This window comes from Hyla sarda, chromosome 10 (genome assembly GCF_029499605.1).
Source record: "Hyla sarda isolate aHylSar1 chromosome 10, aHylSar1.hap1, whole genome shotgun sequence".
Classification (NCBI taxonomy): Eukaryota; Metazoa; Chordata; class Amphibia; order Anura; family Hylidae; genus Hyla; species Hyla sarda.
The window spans coordinates 4649484-4671543 of NC_079198.1; the positions used below are offsets into that span (position 1 = coordinate 4649484).

General features: G+C 46.6%; 1 protein-coding gene across 3 annotated transcripts; it reads right to left on the minus strand.

Annotated features, from left to right (window-relative positions):
* Positions 1-1612: 1612 nt before the first annotated feature.
* HP1BP3 (heterochromatin protein 1 binding protein 3) lies at positions 1613-13385 on the minus strand. Of its 3 annotated transcripts, none has more exons than XM_056543580.1 (12): positions 13240-13385; positions 12359-12462; positions 12126-12282; positions 11869-12031; positions 8399-8542; positions 7235-7315; positions 6989-7143; positions 6800-6890; positions 6487-6646; positions 4281-4392; positions 2950-3081; positions 1613-2863 (listed from the first exon to the last, which is right to left on the minus strand). In XM_056543580.1, exons 2-12 carry the CDS (start codon positions 12444-12446, stop codon positions 2578-2580), a joined length of 1569 nt encoding a protein of 522 aa, XP_056399555.1. In that variant the 5' UTR covers positions 12447-12462; positions 13240-13385; the 3' UTR covers positions 1613-2577. The 3 variants fall into 3 exon arrangements, with proteins under 3 accessions (XP_056399555.1, XP_056399556.1, XP_056399557.1); XM_056543581.1 differs by lacking the exon at positions 13240-13385 and adding an exon at positions 12748-13217; XM_056543582.1 differs by lacking the exon at positions 13240-13385 and adding an exon at positions 12656-12678.
* Positions 13386-22060: the final 8675 nt, after the last annotated feature.

The window sequence follows — 22060 nt, forward strand, 5'->3', positions numbered from 1 at the left end:
AAAATAATGTAGAAAAAAAAAAAATGTGGTATCACCGCGTGTTTATGTCTGAACTATTAAAAAATGAATGTTAATTAAATCACAAGGTCAATCGTGTACATGTAAAAAAAAAAAAAAAAAAAATCTAAAATTCAGTTTTTTCGGTCACTTCATATGCAAAAGAAATAAAAAAAAATTAAAGTGATCTAAAAGTCCCATTAAAAACAAAAATGATACCGATAAAAAGTACAGATGACAGCGCAAAAATATTAGCCCTCATTCATCCCCTAGAGTGCAATGCTCTGCACATAAACCCCTCCCCCCATATAAGAATGTACTACACACACAGCTATACATGGGGAAGCATGTATGGAGCCCGGCTGTTCAGGATCGCCGTGGTGAAATCGCGGCGTCCCGAACAGCTTACAGGACACCGGGAGGAACCTTACCTACCGTCCCGTCATCCAATAGGAGCGGCGTGCGTAGCGACGTGATGATGGCGACGGAGAGCGTGGACACCCCGGGGACGCAGTGACAGCGATGGAACGACATCCAGGGCAGCGGTGACGGGTCCGGAGCGGCGGGGACACGCGAGTATAACCTCCTATACCAGTGGTCTTCAACCTGCAGACCTCCAGATGTTGCAAAACTACAACTCCAGCATGCCCGGACAGCCAACGGCTGTCCGGGCATGCTGGGAGTTGTAGTTTTGCAACATCTGGAGGTCCGCAGAATGAAGATCACTGTTGGGTGCAGAATCTTTTTTTTCTAGATTTTGCACCTTTAAAATTGGGCGAGTCTTATACGCCGGTGCGTCCTATAGGGCGAAAAATACGGTATGTCCTGCTGTGCTACGAGCACAGTGCTGGCTCCGGCCAGTCTGATTGACAAGCAGGGAGCAGTGCTGAGCTTGTCTGTGTCCTGGCTGCAATCTTGAGATTTAGGACTCCAACATGAGGGCTTGCGGCCAGGACTGGTAGGGAGACCCCTAGTGGTCATTTTTTTCAAAGTGGAAAATGAAATCGAAAGAAGCAGTTTTTTCGATGAAAGGTACCCTTTAGGGTACATTCACACTGACAAATATCTGAGCGGAATTTGCGCTGAACAAATCCGCTCAGAAATTACAGTTTCTCCCGCTCGGACTCGGCGTGGAATCTGCGCAGAATTCCGCGCAGAAATCAGTGCGGAGTTCAGCGCAGCATAGAAGACATTGTTATTTTTTTTTTTTGCACGGGAGTTTGGCGGCCTGAAAAAAAATATTTACATTGACTTCTATGGAGTTACGACGCGAATTCCGCATGAAGAACGAACATTGTTCATTCTTCATGCGGAACGGAATTCAGTGACGGAATTCGGCTAGCGGAAATTCCTCAGTGTGAACTGAAGAGCAGAATTTTCATTACATGCTATGGGGGGTTTTTTCACTGCCGAATGATTTGGAGAGGAATAAGCGAGAAGAATTACTCGCGGAAATTCCTCTCCAACCCCTCAGTGTGAACATTACCCTGTGTGCATCATAAATATCATGGAATTTTTTTGGGAGGTTTTTTTTTTTTTTCCATATTGTGCCGCACTTTGGGTTGGATTCACGTAGATTCACGCGCTACAGTCAAGAAAAACCAAACACCGAGCCTTACTAGCAGAATCTAGTCTTTTATTGTAGCAAACAGCAGAATACCCATTGGTTCACTTTGTCTATCCTCACCCAAATCTTTACAAAATGGCAAAACATTAAAATAAAGACACAATCGGTTTAAAAAGAAGAAAAAATAAAAAGTTGGATTTCTGTACAACATGCTACGTCTAGTCACTCACGTGTAAGACCTACAGATGCCGATCTAGCCGAGGGTGCGACGCACCGGGCATGTCTGATGGAAGCCATGTCTCGCGCAACGTATTGCAAGAGGCGACAGCGCAACTCTGCTCCTCCGTTACAACATGCCGGAAGGAAGATGGGTCAGAGGTCAGAGACCCTCATCCCCGGGGGGGGGTTGCGTGGGCCTAGCTAAACGGCTCGTCTGATGGTGGAAGGGGCTCAGATTTATATTCTGTATCCTACACAGCACTAAGTCAGCACCATCGTAATGATGTATCTGGAAAGCAACTAACGGATCCTTATCTCGCTCCCAGCCGCATCATCTTTCTCTACGCAATAAAAACCAAAAAATAAAAAAAAAGGGATTTCCTGCAGCAAAAGGGACTCGACGTTCATTTTAAATAATGAAACAAATGGTTAAACATTGACATTGATTTCAATTCTTTTAGCATTTACACAACCAGGAAACCATTTGGAAAAAAAATATATATATATAAAAAGAAACTGAAATGGACCATTTGCTGGTTTTTCGGTCAGAGGACGAGGAGGGGGGGGGTTGTGGGGGTGGGGAGGGGGTGCACAGCGGCTACTGCTATACCAAAAAACAGATGTGTGAATGCTGCACCATCTCTGAACTCAAACAGGAAGAGGGGAAAAAAAAAAAAAGGAGAAACTGAACAAACAACTTTAGAAAAGTCGCTTTTCCTGGAAATCAAACCACTGGAATGGTTTCTCTCCCCCGGCTGTTGTCTTGAGGTGCCGCCATCTCCGTGGTCTACGCTTCACTTCCTGGACCGCAGCGATTTCCTCTGGCTGGACTTGCCTTTTGCCGCAGGCTTTGCGGCTTTCTTTGCGGGTGCGGCCTTCTTGGAGCCCCGGCTGGCTGGTTTTTTGGCAGGGGGAGGAGGTGGGGAAGCAGCTTTTCCCTTCTTCGCTTTAGGGGGTGGTGGTGGAGGAGCCTTTTTGGGGGCACTCTTTGCTTTCCCTCGGGGGGCTGGAGCGCTCTTCTTGGGTTTGGGTGGAGGGGCTCTGGACCTAGATTTAGAAGGAGCCGCCTTCTTCTGCATCCTGTGTATAATAAAGATGGTCATTCCATATACAATCCACATTATGGGGTCATGAACCCCCCAGTAACTTCTATGGGGTTTACTTACCTTCTCTTTGGAGGTGGCTCCTCGTCCTCAGATTCTTCTTCAGACTCTTCTTCCTCCTCCTCCTCTTCTGATTCATTGTCAGACTCTTCCTCTTCTTCCTCAGCTGCCTTGTCTGGGAACAGCACATAGGGACTGCAGGAAAGAGATAATTTCCTTTATAGCACCATATATAGGATCTGTTCACACTACATCCTTTCCACTAGGATTTCGCTTGCAGCAGACTCCTATTGATTATAACGGGATTCTGCTGTGTCGTTCACAATATGGTGAAAAATTTAACATGTCCAACTATCAGACAGAACCCAGCAGAGAAGTCCCAGCACAACACTCGTGCATGGTTTTCCAACCAGGGTGCCTCCAGCTGTTGCAAAACTACAACTCCCAGCATGCTAGGGTGCCTCCAGCTGTTGCAAAACTACAACTCCCAGCATGCCCAGACAGCCAAAGGCTGCCTGGCCATGCTGAGAGTTGTAGTTTTGCAACAGCTGGAGGCACCCTGGTTGGGAAACACTGCTCTAGTGAATGGGATGGTACTTAAATTAAATAAAAATAAAGCAGTACGCTGGTGGTTTTTCTTTATTTTTTAAATCAACTAGTGCCAAAAAGTTAAACAGATTTGTAAAAAAAAAAAAAAAAAAAAAATCTTAATCCTTCCAGTACTTATTAGCTGCTGAATACTATAGAGGAAATTATTTTCTTTCTGACCACAGTGCTCTCTGCCGACACCTCTGCCCATTTTAGGAACTGTACAGAGCAGCATATGTTTCCTATGGGGATTTTCTCCTGCTCTGGACAGTTTCTGATATGTACAGAGGAGTCAGCAGAGAGCACTGTGGTCATGATGTCAGCAGAGAGCACTGTGGTCATGATGTCAGCAGAGAGCAATGTGGAAGAGACAAAAGAAAATAATTTCCTCTATAGTATTCAGCAGCTAATAAGTACTGGAAGGATTAAGATTTTTTTTTTTTTTTTTTTTAGAGAAGTTATTTACAAATCTGTGTAACTTTTTGGCACCACTTGATTAAAAAGAAAAAAAAGACCCCTTTAATGTCCTTTAGAGGAGGATGCTGTAAGTAGAATCTGCCCGGACGAGGCAGAATTCTTGCCGGGTTTGTTCATTTCCTTAAATTAATCTGAATCGTAATAAGCAATGACCCATTGACAAAACAACAATTCTCTGTTGCCATAGACTTCATCAGAAGTGGTGGAGTTCACACTGAAATCAATGGGAGGCTGCTGCAAGCAAAATCCGTGCGTAATGTGAACGGAGCCTTACAGCGCCAAAGGCTAAAGATACAAAGATATATAGTGCCAGTGTGGGCGCCTCCTACCTCGGGTAATATGGAAAGCTGAGCTGGTACGTGCCACTGAATCCCTTCCCAGAGATCTGCTCCATCCAGCCATTTTTCTCGCACTTCTGCAGGGTTCTCTTCAGAAGGTGAACTGAGGGGGGAAAAGACGCACAGAACATCGGAATGAGGGAAATCTCTTCTCTACGAGGTGTCCTCATGGCAGAAGACAACGGGGAGGGGGGGGGGGGGGTGCATATCCAGACTCATAGAAGGTGTCGGCAGATAAGAACCATTTGGCCCATCTAGTCTGCCCAATAATCAGAGTCCTATCAAAAGTCACTGGCGCTATCTTATATGAAGGATAGCCTTATACCTATCTCTATCTTATATGAAGGATAGCCTTATACCTATCCCTATCTTATATGAAGGATAGCCTTATACCTTTCTCTATCTTATATGAAGGATAGCCTTATACCTATCTCTATCTTATATGCATGATAGCCTTATACCTATCCCTATCTTATATGAAGGATAGCCTTATACCTATCTCTATCTTATATGAAGGATAGCCTTATACCTATCCCTATCTTATATGAAGGATAGCCTTATACCTTTCTCTATCTTATATGAAGGATAGCCTTATACCTATCTCTATCTTATATGCATGATAGCCTTATACCTATCCCTATCTTATATGAAGGATAGCCTTATACCTATCCCTATCTTATATGAAGGATAGCCTTATACCTATCCCTATCTTCTATGAAGGATAGCCTTATACCTATCCCTATCTTATATGAAGGATAGCCTTATACCTATCCCTATCTTCTATGAAGGATAGCCTTATACCTATCCCTATCTTATATGAAGGATAGCCTTATGCCTATCTCTATCTTATATGGAGGATAGCCTTTTACCTATCTATCTTCTATGAAGGATATCCTTATGTATATCTCTATCTTATATGGAGGATAGCCTTATGCTTATCCCATGCATGTTTAAACTCCTTCACTGTATTTGCAGCGACCACTTCTGCAGGAAGGCTATTCCATGCATCCACTTCTCTCTCAGTAAAGTAATACTTCCTGATATTACTGCAGAAACCTTTCCCCTCTAATATATAACTATGTCCTCTTGTGGTAGTTTTTCTTTTATGTATCTTCTTCTCCTTCACCGTGTTGATTCCCTTTATGTATATAAAGTCTCTATCATTTCCCCTCAGTCTCTTCTTTCTTCTATACACATTAAGGTCCTTTAACCTTTCCTGGTAAGTTTTATTCTGCAATCCATGTACTAGTTTAGTATCTTCTCTGAACTCTATCTAGAGAATATATATCCTTCTGGAGATCCGGCCTCCAGTACTGCGCACAATACCCCAAGTGAGGTCTCACCAGTGTTCTGTACAGCGGCATGAGCACTTCTCTCTACTGCTTATACCTCTCCCTATACACCCATGAGCACTTCTCTCTACTGCTTATACCTCTCCCTATACACCCATGAGCACTTCTCTCTACTGCTTATACCTCTCCCTATACACCCATGAGCACTTCTCTCTACTGCTTATACCTCTCCCTATACACCCATGAGCACTTCTCTCTACTGCTTATACCTCTCCCTATACACCCATGAGCACTTCTCTCTACTGCTTATACCTCTCCCTATACACCCATGAGCACTTCTCTCTACTGCTTATACCTCTCCCTATACACTCATGAGCACTTCCATCTACTGCTTATACCTCTCCCTATACATCCATGAGCACTTCTCTCTACTGCTTATACCTCTCCCTATACACCCATGAGCACTTCTCTCTACTGCTTATACCTCTCCCTATACATCCAAGCATTATGTAGCGTTTCCTGCTGCTTTATTACATCATCTTCCTACCTTTAAGTCTTCTGAAATAATTTCTCCTAAATCCGTTTCCTCAGATACTGAGGTCAGGACTGTCTCACATTGTATATTCTGCCCGAGGGTTTTTACGCCCCAGGTCCATTAGGCTGGGTTCACACTACGTTTTCTCCCATACGAGAGAACGTTTCACTCCGGCCGGCTCATTGAAATGAATGACATACGGGAGCGCATACGGTGACATACGGGAGCGCGAGCTTTTAGCTCCCCCCTGCCGTATGCGCTCCCGTATGGGAGAAAACGTAGTGTGAACCCAGTCTAATCTTGCACTTATCCACATTACATTTCAGTTGCCAGAGTTCTGACCATTCTTATAGTTTTCCTAAATCCTCACCCTGAAAGCTGGAGTTCACCCCAGGATGGTTCTCCAGCACATACTTCTTGATGGCAGTGGTGGAGCAGGTCTTGGGCTCGTTCATCGCTGTGATGGCGGACAGGATGGCGTCCTCGAAAACGCCTCCGCTTAGAAGGGGTTTATCTCCTGCTCGTTTCAGCTGTGGAACAGAACAAAGCCACGTGTCACTAAACACCCGGACACTCAACGAAGCTAATTTATTGTTATTAATGAGAGATGCTCCAGTGTTGCCCCGATTCCCTGCCGTCACCAAAGAACATGGCACAGAGGAACGTATCGACAGCTGACTGACCTGGAATGTGCCGGATGCTCCTTTTCCTGTGATCTGCTCCAACTGGCCCTTCTCCACGGCCCTCTGCAGAGCGTTCTTCAGCATCTGAGGCCTGCAAAACCCAACAACCAAGTCACCAATATATAAAGTACTCGCAGGAGCAAGGCAGCACCAATCTATGGTCTCCACAGTCTGCGGAGCAGAACTCACCTGACGTCCACCTTCAGCTTGGGGTAATACTGCGACACGTACTTCTTGATGAGGCTGTAGGAAGCTTCCTTGGGCTCGCACAGTCTGGTGAATGCCAGCGGCAGGATGTCTTCCAGTTTGACGTTGGGTTGGTCTGCTGCCGGGGTGCTGCTCTTCTGTCGAGAAGAAAAAGGACGCAATGAGTGAGGAGCGGTTGTTGGATGCCCCCTTTAACCCGGGTGGATAATTGAAGACAATTGTGGGCACCTTCTTGTCTCTGGACTTTGATGCAGATTTGGAGGAGTTGGAGACCACGACGAAGCTGCCGGAGGCTCCTTTCCCCTTGATCTGTGTGAAGAACCAAACAGATTAGAATCATTGAACATGCAGGTAACTGGAGCAGTGGCCTATAAAAAGGAAAACTGGCAGCTTCCCCACCCCCACACTAATCAGCAGGATTGTTAGTTAGCACCTAATTAGCATATGCAGAAAAATCGAAGATTTCGGCAAGATGGATCCGGGCACGGTAGGCATCAAACTGATCAGTGCCCCGCTGATCAGTTTGATGCCTACCGTGCCCGGATCCATCTTGTCGAAATCTTCGATTTTTCTGTATATGCCAATTAGGTGCTAACTGGCACAGGCGGGATTACTGGCACCCTGACGTCAGCACCACCCAGCTCATCAATATGCCTCCCTCTTTTCCCCGCTCTGTAATGAAGAGGGGGAGGGAGGGGAGGAATATTGATTAGCTGGGCGGCGCTGACGTCAGAGTGCCAGGAACCCCGGCTGTGCCAGTTACCACCGAATTAGCATATACAGACATTTTTGAAAGATTTCGGACGACCGGCGTGGCGGATTCGGGCACAGTAGGCATCAAACTGATCAGCGTCCCCGGGAGGGGGAGCAAGCTGACAGTTAAGAGATGAAGTTTTGCAACAGTTGAAGGCCCACAGTCTGGAAAACTAGGCCCTACCTGATAGATCAAGTTTTTAGACATGCTGGAAGTTGCAGTTTTGCAACAGCTGGAGGTCCACCATTTAAAGACCTAGGCCCTACCCGATGACCTGGCAGGACATGCTGGGAGTTGTAATTTTGCAGCAGCAGAAGGCTCAAAATGTGGAGACCGAGGCCCCAAGGCTTATTGAATCATTGAACAAGCAGGTAACTGGAGCAGTAACCTCCAAACAGTGGACCTCCAGCTGTTGCAAAACTACAACTCCCAGCATGCCCGGGCAGCCGTCGGCTACTCGGGCATGCTGGGAGTTGAAGTTTTGCAACAGCAGAAGGCCCAGTTTGGAGAACTAAGCCCTACCTGAGGACTTGTCAGGTCAAGTTGGTAGACCTGCTGGGATTTTTAGTTTTGCAACAGCTGGAGGTCCACCTTTTGAAGACCACTGAAGCAGAGCGACTCTCCCTGTGCAGTCTCACCTGGCGGATGTTTCCTCTCTGCAGCGCTCTCTTTAAGGACTGCTTGAGAAGGTATCCCCTCTTCTCCAGATCTAGGGAAGGGTACTTGCTGATGATGTATTTTCGGATTGCCACGACGGAGGCCCCCGTCTTCTGGAAACACGCCTGCAAGGCAAACAAGAACGTTACGTGGGCGCCAGAGAAAAACCTGACCGTGGCTAATGCTCCCTCTGCAGGGTGTTCCCGATACTACAACAGAAACCATGGGCTACTGGATCAGACTACACATGTAGTCTGTTACCATGGAGACACAAGGCTCTGTATCCAAGCTGTAGACAAAACTTTTAGGTTTATTTTTTAGTAATTCTTATTGTATAAAGAAGAAAAAAATATATATAAAAAAATTGGTTCATATATCCTGTTAGGGCAGTGTTTTCCAACCAGCATGCCTCAGGTTGTTGCATAACTACAACTCCCAGCATGCCTGAACATGCTGGGAGTTGTAGTTTTGCAACAGCTGGAAGCATGTTGGTTTAGTAACACTACTTCAGGGGCACGGCAGCAGAGTTTCACATATATCGCAAATGTTGGAGATGAAAGGGGTTATCCACGAATAGTAAGACACAGCGCCACTCTTGTCCTCAGGTTGTGTGTGGCATTACAATTTGGCTCCGTTCACAATAAACCCTTGCAGCACAACCTGAGGACAAGAGTGGCACTTTTTTTTTTAATTAATCCTGGATAACCCCTTTACTAGAGAGGAGCGAATTTACAGTAAATTAGATTAGTCACAAACTTCTCGGCTCGGCAGTTGATGACTTATCCTGCATAAATTAGTTCAGCTTTCCGGTGCTCCGGTGGGCTGGAAAAGGTGGATACATTCCTAGGAAAGAGTCTCCTAATACTGTATCCACCTTTTCCAGCCCACGGGAGCACCGGAAAGCTGAACTAATTTATGCAGAATAAGTCATCAACTGCCGAGCCGAGAAGTTTGTGACTAATCTAATTTACTGTAAATTCGCTAATCTCTACCCTTTACCCCAACTCCCGAATCAGTGCACCCAGTGACGCGCCTCTAATATATGGGACCCCATCTGTCCTATGGAGACTGTGCGGGGGACAGTCAAAACTTTTTTTTCAGCGTTTTGGGCTAAAATATTAGGCACAAATTAATAAGTTTTCAAAGAACTTTATACTTTTGCACAATGTTCTTAAAGGGGTACTCCGGTGGAAAAAAAAAATCCAAATCAACTGGTGCAAGAAAGTTCCAGATTTGTAAATTACTTCTACTAAAAAAAAATTATCTATTCTTCCAGTACTTAGCTGTTGTATGCTCCACAGGAAGTCTTCTAGTCTGACCACAGTGCTCTCTGCTGACACCTCTGTCCATGTCAGGAACTGTCCAGAGTAGGAGCAAATCCTCATAGCAAACCTCTCCTGCTCTGGACAGTTCCTGACATGGACAGAGGCATCAGCAGAGAGGACTATGGTCAGACTGGAAAGAACTACATAACTTCCTGTGGAGCATACAGCAGCTGATTTGGAAATCTGTCAGTAGAATCACCCACACTAAACCGGTTACACTGGCTTGTAGAGTGCGTGATCTTAATTAAAACTGTACTCACATTGTGCAGCTCCGCCCAGCTGAATATTGATGAGCCCGGCCAAGACGACATTAGGGTGCCTTAAGCTCGGATCGGAGCTCCGCCCATGCCCCAAGGCCCTCATTAGCATATATAAAAAAATGCGGAGCGAATCTACACAATGTGAGCACCGTATAATCAGCATCACCCGCACTACAAGCCTGTGTAACAAGTTTAGTGCGGTTGATACTACTGACAGCTTTCCTTTAATAAAAAATTAAAATCTTAGTCCCTCCAGTATTTATCAGCTGCTGTATTCTCCAGAGGAAGTTGTGTAGTCCTTTCCAGTCTGACCACAGTGCTCTCTGCTGACACCTCTGTCCGTGTCAGGAACTGTACAGAGCAGGAGAGGTTTGCTATGGGGATTTGCTTCTACTCTGGGCAGTTCCTGACACGGACAGAGGTGTCAGCAGAGAGCACTGTGGAAAGAACTAATTGACTTCCTGTGGAGCATACAGCAGCTTATAAGTACTGTAAGGGTAAGATTTTTAAATAGAAGTAATTTACAAATCTATACAAAAAAAAAAGAAGATTGCAGCAGCACACATTGGTCAACAAAATTGAGGCTCTTAGCGCACTTTTTGATCCAAACGTGTCCTCGTGGCCTCATTTAGGATGGGAGCCTAGCACAAATTCTGAGCCTAACCCTCGTATCCACTCACCTCTGCTGGGCACATAGCTATATACATATAATCTGCTGGGCATATAGCCTCTGACTTGGCGACATGCTGGATCCATTAACAATTTAAAACACCATCCTGGGAGAAAGGGGGGAGGGGTGCACAGCTAAAGAGGGTGCCATCTCCCCCCCCCCCCTGAGTTGTACAAACAAGCTAAACAAAAAAACAATAGCCAACACAGTAACCTAATACACGGGTGCACGCTGCTGCTGTGGCAGATACAGAGTATACAAAAAGAGGAGGATTGCAGCAGCACAAATTGGTCAAAAAATGAATTTACAAATCTGTTTAACTTTCTGGCCCCAGTTGATTTGAAAAAAAAAAATAATTGTTTTCCACCGGAGTACCCCTTTAAGAAAATTGTACAAAAGTGTAAAGTTCTTTGAAAATGTATTAGTTTGTGCCAAATATTAGTTGTAAAAACTTTTACATTTTTGGCATGAAAATAGGGGAAAAAAAACAGTGCTAAATCCGTTTATTTATTAAATTTTTTTATATGTCCCTCTGTGTATACTAAGTGTTTGGTATTCCTATGTAATGGTGGAAACTAGAGATGAGCGAACTTACAGTAAATTCGATTTGTCACGAACTTCTCGGCTCGGCAGTTGATGACTTTTCCTGCGTAAATTAGTTCAGCTTTCCGGTGCTCCGGTGGGCTGGAAAAGGTGGATACAGTCCTAGGAAAGAGTCTCCTAGGACTGTATCCACCTTTTCCAGCCCACCGGAGCACCGGAAAGCTGAACTAATTTATGCAGGATAAGTCATCAACTACCGAGCCGAGAAGTTTGTGAGGAATCGAATTTACTGTAAAAGTTCACGCATCTCTAGTGGAAACCACCAAATCAGGGGAATGTCTCCCATCCAGTGTGCCTCCAGCTGTTGCAAAACTACAACTCCCAGCATGCCCGGACAGCCAACGGCTGTCCGGGCATGCTGGGAGTTGTAGTTTTGCAACAGCTGGAGGCACACAATTTGAAGACCTAGACCCGTCAGGTCAAGTTGGTACCTCCGGGCATGCTGGGAGTTGTAGTTTTGCAACAGCTGGAGGCACACTGGATGAGGAAACACTGAATCGGGGGGTGCACATAGTTCTATGCTTGCACAGATAAAAGTATTACACACACAGCTGCTGCCAGACATCTTTGCAGGATAATCAGTCAGCGTTTACCTTGATGGCTTCAGTCAGAATTTCGTCCATCTTGGGGCGTGAAGAGGACGACATGTGGGTCTGTTTCTGCGCCCGGGCGAGCTGGCTGGCAGACAGGGTGGCCCACGCCGGAATGGTCTTCTTCACCTTCTTCTCCTTTTCTTTGGACTGCTCCTTGTCACCACTACAAAAAAAAAAAAAACACAAGACGCGTTAAGTCAGTCACACGGCGCGGCTCCTGGCATCGGCCGCCGTCCATCCCCCGCAGCAGCACTCACTCCTTCTTGGCCTCCTCGCCGTCCGCCCCGTCGGCCTTCTTCTCCTCGTTGGCATCGGACTCCTTCACCTGCTCCGTCTCGCTGGAGGTTGCGGGGGGCGTTTCGGTCTCTTGCTCCTCTCCGGTGGACGCGGACTCCTCGGAGCTGGCATCGGCCTCTATATAAGAGATAGGGATATGATGAGCGGCCGCCGCAGCACGGACCCTTCCTCTCCCTCCGGTCGGACACGTTACCTTCTTTTTTCTTGTCCTCGCTCTCGGCGGGGCGGTTTTTCGGCGCAGCTTCCTGGCTGGAGGAGTTGACAGAGCGTCGGATGGGCATGGTGAATCACGTGTACCTTCAGAGACGGAGAGAACAAAAGATGAGAGGACGGCGAGGAGAGACGGCGACCAACGTGACGGCTGCAGTGCCACAGGTCGGCCTGTAGGGGGCGCTGCGTCCTCCGAGACAGTCGTGTACAGAGAGATGTGATCAGTGAACTGCAGAGAGATGCATTACCGGCACCGTCCAGCAGGGTCAGGGCTCAGTACCTGGTGCAGAGGCTGTTGTGAGGGGCAATGCCAGGGTGAGGGGTCAGGAAACACAGACGATACACCAGGGGGGATGGGGAGCATCACATTACCTGCAGCCAATCACAGCCCGAGCGCTGAAAATCCAGCCAATCAGCGACCAGATAAAAGCGGGAGAAGAAAACACAAAACAAAGAGGCAACGTTCGGTGGGCGGGGCCTGGATCAGCCAATCAGCGGCCGCAGCATCTTTTAAACGGCCGGAGACACTGGGCGGGATTTGCGCCTGCGCGGGGGGAGACGTGAGGGGGGGGAATGAGGATAGAACCACAAATTAAAAAAAATATAAAATAAATAAAATAAAAACACCGGGGAAACCGGGAGCAATGATGGGCTGCAGAACCGGGGAGAGGACGCGGGGTGCGCGGGCTCACAGCTCCCCCCGACCGCCGTCATCTCGATGAAGAACATGGCGCCTGCTCCCCTCCCCCTATAAACACAATGGCGGCTGCTCCGCGTCCGCCTCCCCCGGTTATAGCGGAGGATCGGGCCCCGCGCACGCCTCAGCCAGACCGTCCGCTCATCACCCGCCGCCGCCGCTCTTACCTCGGGCTCCGGAGCTGATTGAACGCCCTGCAACTCGCGCTATCCCGACCACAGGACACGCCCCCTCACCGCGAGCGCGCACGTCGACGTCTGCGACGTTATCGCCATGGCAACCGGACCGAAATCCGAGCTGCCGTAAGACGAGTTGTGTGCTGCAAGATACACCCCCACAAACACACACGTATATAACAACCCCCAATAAATACCCCTCCGATAATTAACACCCCTCATGTACATACCCCTCATAATATACATCCCCCTCATACACACGTATATAACACCCCTCATGTACATACCCCTCATACACACACGTATATAACACCCCTCATAATATACAACCCCCTCACACACACGTATATAACACCCCTCATAATATACAACCCCCTCACACACACGTATATAACACCCCTCATAATATACAACCCCCTCATACACACGTATATAACACCCCTCATAATATACAACCCCCCTCATACACACGTATATAACACCCCTCATAATATACATCCCCCTCATACACACACGTATATAACAACCCCCCAATAAATACCCCTCCGATAATTAACACCCCTCATGTACATACCCCTCATAATATACAACCCCCCTCACACACGTATATAACACCCCTCATAATACACAACCCCTCATACACACGTATATAACACCCCTCATAATATACATCCCCCTCATACACACACGTATATAACACCCCTCATAATATACATCCCCCTCATACACACACGTATATAACAACCCCCAATAAATACCCCTCCGATAATTAACACCCCTCATGTACATACCCCTCATAATATACATCCCCCTCATACACACGTATATCATACCCCTCATAATATACATCCCCCTCATACACACGTATATAACACCCCTCATAATATACAACCCCCTCATACACACGTATATAACACCCCTCATAATATACATCCCCCTCATACACACACGTATATAACAACCCCCAATAAATACCCCTCCGATAATTAACACCCCTCATGTACATACCCCTCATAATATACATCCCCCTCATACACACGTATATCATACCCCTCATAATATACATCCCCCTCATACACACGTATATAACACCCCTCATAATATACAACCCCCTCATACACACGTATGTAACAACCCCCCCTCATGTATCTACCCCCCATAATATACAACCCCCTCATACACACACGTATATAACACCCCTCATAATACACAACCCCCCTCATGTGCATACACCCCCCCATAATATACACAACCCCCCTCATGTGCATACACCCCCCATAATATACACCCCCCCCTCATGTGCATACACCCCCCATAATACACACACCCCCCCCTCATGTGCATACACCCCCCATAATACACACACACCCCCCCTCATGTGCATACACCCCCCATAATACACACACACCCCCCCTCATGTGCATACACCCCCCATAATACACCCCCCCCCTCATGTGCATACACCCCCCATAATACACCCCCCCCCTCAAGTGCATACACCCCCCATAATACACCCCCCCCCTCATGTGCATACACCCCCCATAATATACACCCCCCTCATGTGCATACACCCCCCATAATATACACCCCCCTCATGTGCATACACCCCCCATAATATACACCCCCCTCATGTGCATACACCCCCCATAATATACACCCCCCCCCCTCATGTGCATACACCCCCCATAATATACACCCCCCCCCCTCATGTGCATACACCCCCCATAATATACACCCCCCCCCTCATGTGCATACACCCCCCATAATATACACCCCCCCCCCTCATGTGCATACACCCCCCATAATATACACCCCCCCCTCATGTGCATACACCCCCCATAATATACACCCCCCCCCTCATGTGCATACACCCCCCATAATATACACCCCCCCCTCATGTGCATACACCCCCCATAATATACACCCCCCCTCATGTGCATACACCCCCCATAATATACACCCCCCCCTCATGTGCATACACCCCCCATAATATACACCCCCCCCTCATGTGCATACACCCCCCATAATATACACCCCCCCCTCATGTGCATACACCCCCCCCTCATGTGCATACACCCCCCAATATACACCCCCCCCCTCATGTGCATACACCCCCCAATATACAACCCCCCCCCCCTCATGTGCATACACCCCCCAATATACAACCCCCCCCCCTCATGTGCATACGCCCCCCAATATACAACCCCCCCCTCATGTGCATACGCCCCCCAATATACAACCCCCCCCCTCATGTGCATACACCCCCCAATATACAACCCCCCCCCTCATGTGCATACACCCCCCAATATACAACCCCCCCCCTCATGTGCATACACCCCCCAATATACAACCCCCCCCCTCATATGCATACACCCCCCAATATACAACCCCCCCCCTCATATGCATACACCCCCCAATATACAACCCCCCCCTCATATGCATACACCCCCCAATATACAACCCCCCCCCCCTCATATACATACACCCCCCAATATACAACCCCCCCTCATATACATACACCCCCCAATATACAACCCCCCCTCATATACATACACCCCCCAATATACAACCCCCCCCCTCATATACATACACCCCCCAATATACAACCCCCCCCCTCATATACATACACCCCCCAATATACAACCCCCCCCTCATATACAACCCCCCCCCTCATATACATACACCCCCCCCTCATATACATACACCCCCCCAATATACAACCCCCCCCTCATATACATACACCCCCCCAATATACAACCCCCCCCCCCTCATATACATACACCCCCCAATATACAACCCCCCCCCTCATATACATACACCCCCCAATATACAACCCCCCCCCCTCATATACATACACCCCCCAATATACAACCCCCCCCCTCATATACATACACCCCCCAATATACAACCCCCCCCCCCTCATATACATACACCCCCCAATATACAACCCCCCCCTCATATACATACACCCCCCAATATACAACCCCCCCCCTCATATACATACACCCCCCAATATACAACCCCCCCCTCATATACATACACCCCCCAATATACAACCCCCCCCTCATATACATACACCCCCCAATATACAACCCCCCCCTCATATACATACACCCCCCCCCTCATATACACCCCCCCCCCTCATATACATACACCCCCCCCCCTCATATACATACACCCCCCCCTCATATACATACACCCCCCCCCCCTCATATACATACACCCCCCCCCCCTCATATACATACACCCCCCCCCCCCTCATATACATACACCCCCAATATACATACACCCCCAATATACATACACCCCCAATATACAACCCCCCCCCATATACATACACCCCCAATATACAACCCCCCCCCCCCATATACATACACCCCCAATATACAACCCCCCCCATATACATACACCCCCAATATACAACCCCCCCCCCATATACATACACCCCCAATATACAACCCCCCCCCATATACATACACCCCCCAATATACAACCCCCCCATATACATACACCCCCCAATATACAACCCCCCCATATACATACACCCCCCAATATACAACCCCCCCCATATACATACACCCCCAATATACAACCCCCCCCATATACATACACCCCCAATATACAACCCCCCCCCATATACATACACCCCCAATATACAACCCCCCCCCTATACATACACCCCCAATATACAACCCCCCCCCCTATACATACACCCCCAATATACAACCCCCCCCCCATATACATACACCCCCAATATACAACCCCCCCCCATATACATACACCCCCAATATACAACCCCCCCCCTCATATACATACACCCCCAATATACAACCCCCCCCTCATATACATACACCCCCAATATACAACCCCCCCCTCATATACATACACCCCCCCCCCCCCTCATATACATACACCCCCCCCCTCATATACATACACCCCCAATATACAACCCCCCCCCTCATATACATACACCCCCAATATACAACCCCCCCCTCATATACATACACCCCCCCCCCCCCTCATATACATACACCCCCCCCCTCATATACATACACCCCCAATATACAACCCCCCCTCATATACATACACCCCCCAATATACAACCCCCCCTCATATACATACACCCCCCAATATACAACCCCCCCTCATATACATACACCCCCCATGTACATACACCCCCCCCCCCCATGTACATACCCCACTAATATACAACTCATGTACACCCCTGTAAATATTAGAATACCCTTCTATAAATACCCCTATAAATAATACCCCTCACTACTGTATATACCCCTTCCCAATAAATACCCCTCACTACAGTATATACCCCCCTATATCTAATACCCATAATATAATAGCCCTTGTAGTATATACAACCCTATAAATACACCATATTATATAATACCTCATGTACACACGTATACACCACTCATTACTTGGATATAACCTTCCAATCAGTGCTCTCTCATATATAATATATATATATACACAGATCAAAACCCATCCAGAGGAAAAGTTGCCGAGTTGCCCATAGCAACCAATCACATCACTTCTTTCATTTCCAAAGGGCCTCTGAAAAATGAAAGCAGCGATCTGATTGGTTGCTATGAGCAACTCAGCAACTTTTCCTCTGAACAGGTTGTGATAAATCTCCCCCATACCCCTCATTACTGGTAGATAACCCTCCCAAACTTATACCAATGTAGAAAAAAACCACCACAACATGGCTGCACCTCCACATGTTCTAGATTGATCAATTACAAAGATTAAGCCAGCAGACCACTGTTTCCCAACCAAGGTCCCTCCAGCTGTTGCAAAACTACAACTCCCAGCATGCCCAGACAGCAGTTGGCTTTTCGGGCATGCTGGGAGTTGTAATTTTACAACAGCTGGAGGCCCCCTGGTTGGGATACACTGCAGTAGACATAGTGATCAATCTGTACAAGGTCACCGGATTCAAGTGGATCCCTAACTTAAAATGGTGCGTCACCGGGGATGACCAGCACCGTCCATAGGAGCACCGATCCAGCACAGGGTAAACCGATCACTAAACTTACCTTACTATGTGATCCCAGCCAGAGGGGGAAGGGTTTGGGAGTGACCCCTTATATAGGCCATCTTCTGCTAATTAGAAATGCCTGGAGCAAATGGGTGGAGTACTGGACCAAGGCCCAAAAAAGAGGGGACGGAATACAAATGTAAGGCTATGTTCACACGGAAACGTCTGTGCGGTCATTCCAGACAGTGGAGCGCCAGCTTTTAAAGGGGTATTCCAGACCAAAACTTTGTTTTATATATCAACTGGCTCCGGAAAGTTAAACAGATTTGTGAATTACTTCTATTAAAAAATCTTAATCCTTCCAATAGTTATTAGCTTCTGAAGTTGAGTTGTTGTTTTCTGTCTAACTGCTCTCTGATGACTCACATCCCGGGAGCTGTGCAGTTCCTATGAGGATATTTTCCCATCATGCACAGCTCCCGGGACGTGACATCATCATTGAGCAGTTAGACAGAAAACTTCAGAAGCTAATAACTATTGGAAGGATTAAGATTTTTTAATAGAAGTCATTTACAAATCTGTTTAACTTTCCGGAGCCAGTTGATTATATATATATATATATATATATATATATATATAAGTTTTTGCCTGGAATACCCCTTTAAGATAGAGCGTTCGTCCCCAAATGACTCCTTTTGGCCGTAAAAGTAAATGGGGTCCACTGGTTCTGTTAACCGTATACATCGGCATCCTGTTTTAGGCAGAACACCAAGGAATACGATTAATGGGGCAGAAACGTAGTGTGTTCATAGCCTTAGGGAAGTGTTTCCCAACCAGGGTGCCTCCAGCTGTTGCAAAACTACAACTCCCAGAATGCCTGGACAGCCAAAGGCTGTCCAGGCATTCTGGGAGTTGTAGTTTTGCAACAGCTGGAGGCACCCTGGTTGGGTATGTTCACACTATGGAATCTCTGCTCGACAGATGCCTAGGGGTACAAACACAGTACATTAGGGGGTCGGGTATTGAAAAGAAAACTATTTTTCCTGTATGAGTGCAAATTTTTTGCACTTTTAGTAAGTACCTGGCAGACAGTAATGGACGAGCTTAGGAAGGATCTGGAAGGATCTGCGCTTGTCTTGGGGATAGATGGCTATGTTGGGAGATTACCATAACACTGGGGCTAGCTTTTTGTGAACTGGTATTTCCTGTTTGAATTTTGTTTTGCCTACAAATCCCATAATTCCATTTTCCTTCCTCCCCACATATGTCACCCCACCCATTGAAACATAAATGAGCTGCATCCATTCAAAAGACCTGTGGTTTTCAATCAGGGTGCCTACAGCTGTTGCATTAGTTTCAGATTGATCTCTCTCCCACCAAGCAATCCCTCCCACCCATTGAAGCAGACAGGCTCCCTGTCATCAGCTGACTAGTGATGTCAGGTCTCGGCTGCATTGCAAGCTGGGAAAAATCTGAGACAACAGTCATTTTGTATGCGGATAAAAATAAATATTGGGGTGAAAATCACAGAAGAATTATAAGAAAACCGTCACACACAGGTACAGACACTATATATATGAACTACACTAACTTTACAGCCCCTGTAGCATAGTCAAATAAAATAAAAAATCCTGGAATACCCCTTTAACCCCTTCCTGCTATAGGACGTATGCATACATCCTAGTGATCTCCAGCACTGCAGCGGGCAGCACAGGAGATCGGCGGCAGGACCCGGCTGTCAATCACAGTCGGAGTCCCACCGCAGCTGCCGGAGCTGCGATCGCGCCAGTCCCGGCAGCATTAACCCCATAGATGCCGTAAACTATAATGTAAATTATCCCCCAAGGTGAACGACGTAAAAAAAAAAAAAAAAAAAAAGCAAAATTCGCCAATTTTGGTACAAATAGCGGAATAAAAAAGATCAAAAGGTAGCACTTATCTCAAAAATGGTACCAATAAAAAGTACAACTCGTCCTGTAAAAAAATAAGCCCTTACTCAATGGCGTCAGACGAAAAATAAAGTTAGGGTGGATTCACACCACGTTTTTCAAGTACGTTTCCCGAATATGTTTTCATTATTGAAAACGTATGGAACCGTATTGAAAACCGTATACATAGACAATTAATTGAAAACCGTATGCATCTGGTTGCGTACGGTTTGCATGCAATACGGTTTTCTCCCGTACTCAAAACCGTAGTTGACCACAGTTTTGTCTCCGGTTTAAAAACCGTTCTGCAACCGCATACATTTATTTTTTTAACATGGACGTCAATGGGAAACACATGTATACGGTTCCATATGGGAAACCGTATATGGTGTTTACTTTGCACATGCGCATTTGCATCCTAAAGTCCCCACCCAAGACCCCTCCCATTAAAAATGGACAACATTTTCAAAAACGTGTTTTTTTTTTAAATAAAAACGGACGGAACTGTATGCACTTTTCAAAACAGTATACAGTTTAAAAAAGCATACGGTTTACTTTTCTTTAGAAAAACGGATTGAAAACAGTATGTGAACCCAGCCTTACGGCTGTTGGAAAATGAACGGCAGAAAAAGGATTTTACTCAGAAAGGGAAAAAGAACATAGAAAGCGACATAAAATTGGTATCGCCATAATCTTACTGACCCACAGAATAAATATAACATCACTTTTACCGCACAGTGTACAACATAAAAAAATTTTTCCCAGTTTTTCACAATATTTTGGAGTTTTTCACACAAAAAATGCACCACTTATATAAAGTACAATATGTCACAAAAAATATCTCCGAATAGATACATGTCAATTTTTTTTTTTTTTAAAGAGCCTGGTCATTAAGGTAAAAAAAAATGGGTCCGTCCTTAAGGGGTTAAGAGCCGCCCTTTGAGGTGCACAGGTATAGAGGCCCCCTCATTAGTTATGGATACAGGTGTAAGAACAGGACCTGTCGGGCCGTCTACTGCCCCACACAGGAGCTTTGTGATCTTGTGCTGATCGGAGGGAACGCCAGAAGACTTCGCTTTTAATAAATTTGCTTTAAAGGCCACCAGAGTAACCAAAAGTGCTCATAAATACATTGGATTTTAAAGCATATTTATTAAAAGCGAAGTCTTATGGAGTTCCCTCCGATCAGCACAAGTTCTTGATCATTTTGTTTGCTTGATATTCCGGGAATAATTAGGCCACATTCAGGCCGTCTAAACAAATATATGCACTTTCTCTAAATGAGCTTTGTGATCTGTCATCCAAGATAAAGTGCTGGGAAATGCATAAGATCGAACCCAACAGGAACATCTGGAGCTAAACCTGGGAGACCTGGAAAGGAGGACGGGAAAAACTGCGGACTGGAGACACCTCATACCCCTACGCAGGGCACACAAGCCCCATTAGGATCTAGATCAGTGTTTCCCAAACGCGGTCCTCAAGTCCCCCCAACAGGTGATGTTTTCTGGATTTCCTTGGTCTCTCAGGTGATATAATTCTAGTCAGTGAATCAGGAATCACCAGTTATATCACCTGTGAAAGACTAAGGAAATCCAGAAAACATGACCTGTTGGGGGTGCTTGAGGACCGCGCTTGGGAAACACTGGTCTAGACTGAGAGAAAAATGATTTATCCACTCCAAATTGTCTGCCCCTGTCACAAAATTGCTACCAAGGATGGCTTTAACCCTTCATACATGCCAGACCCTTTACAATGGCTTGCTTAAAAGGTACTATACCATGTCCACAACCCCCCACCCTTCACGTCACCCATGTCCACCCTCCTGTCATCCATGTTCACCCCCCCCTGTCCATCAGTCACCCATGTTCACCCCCCCGTCCACACC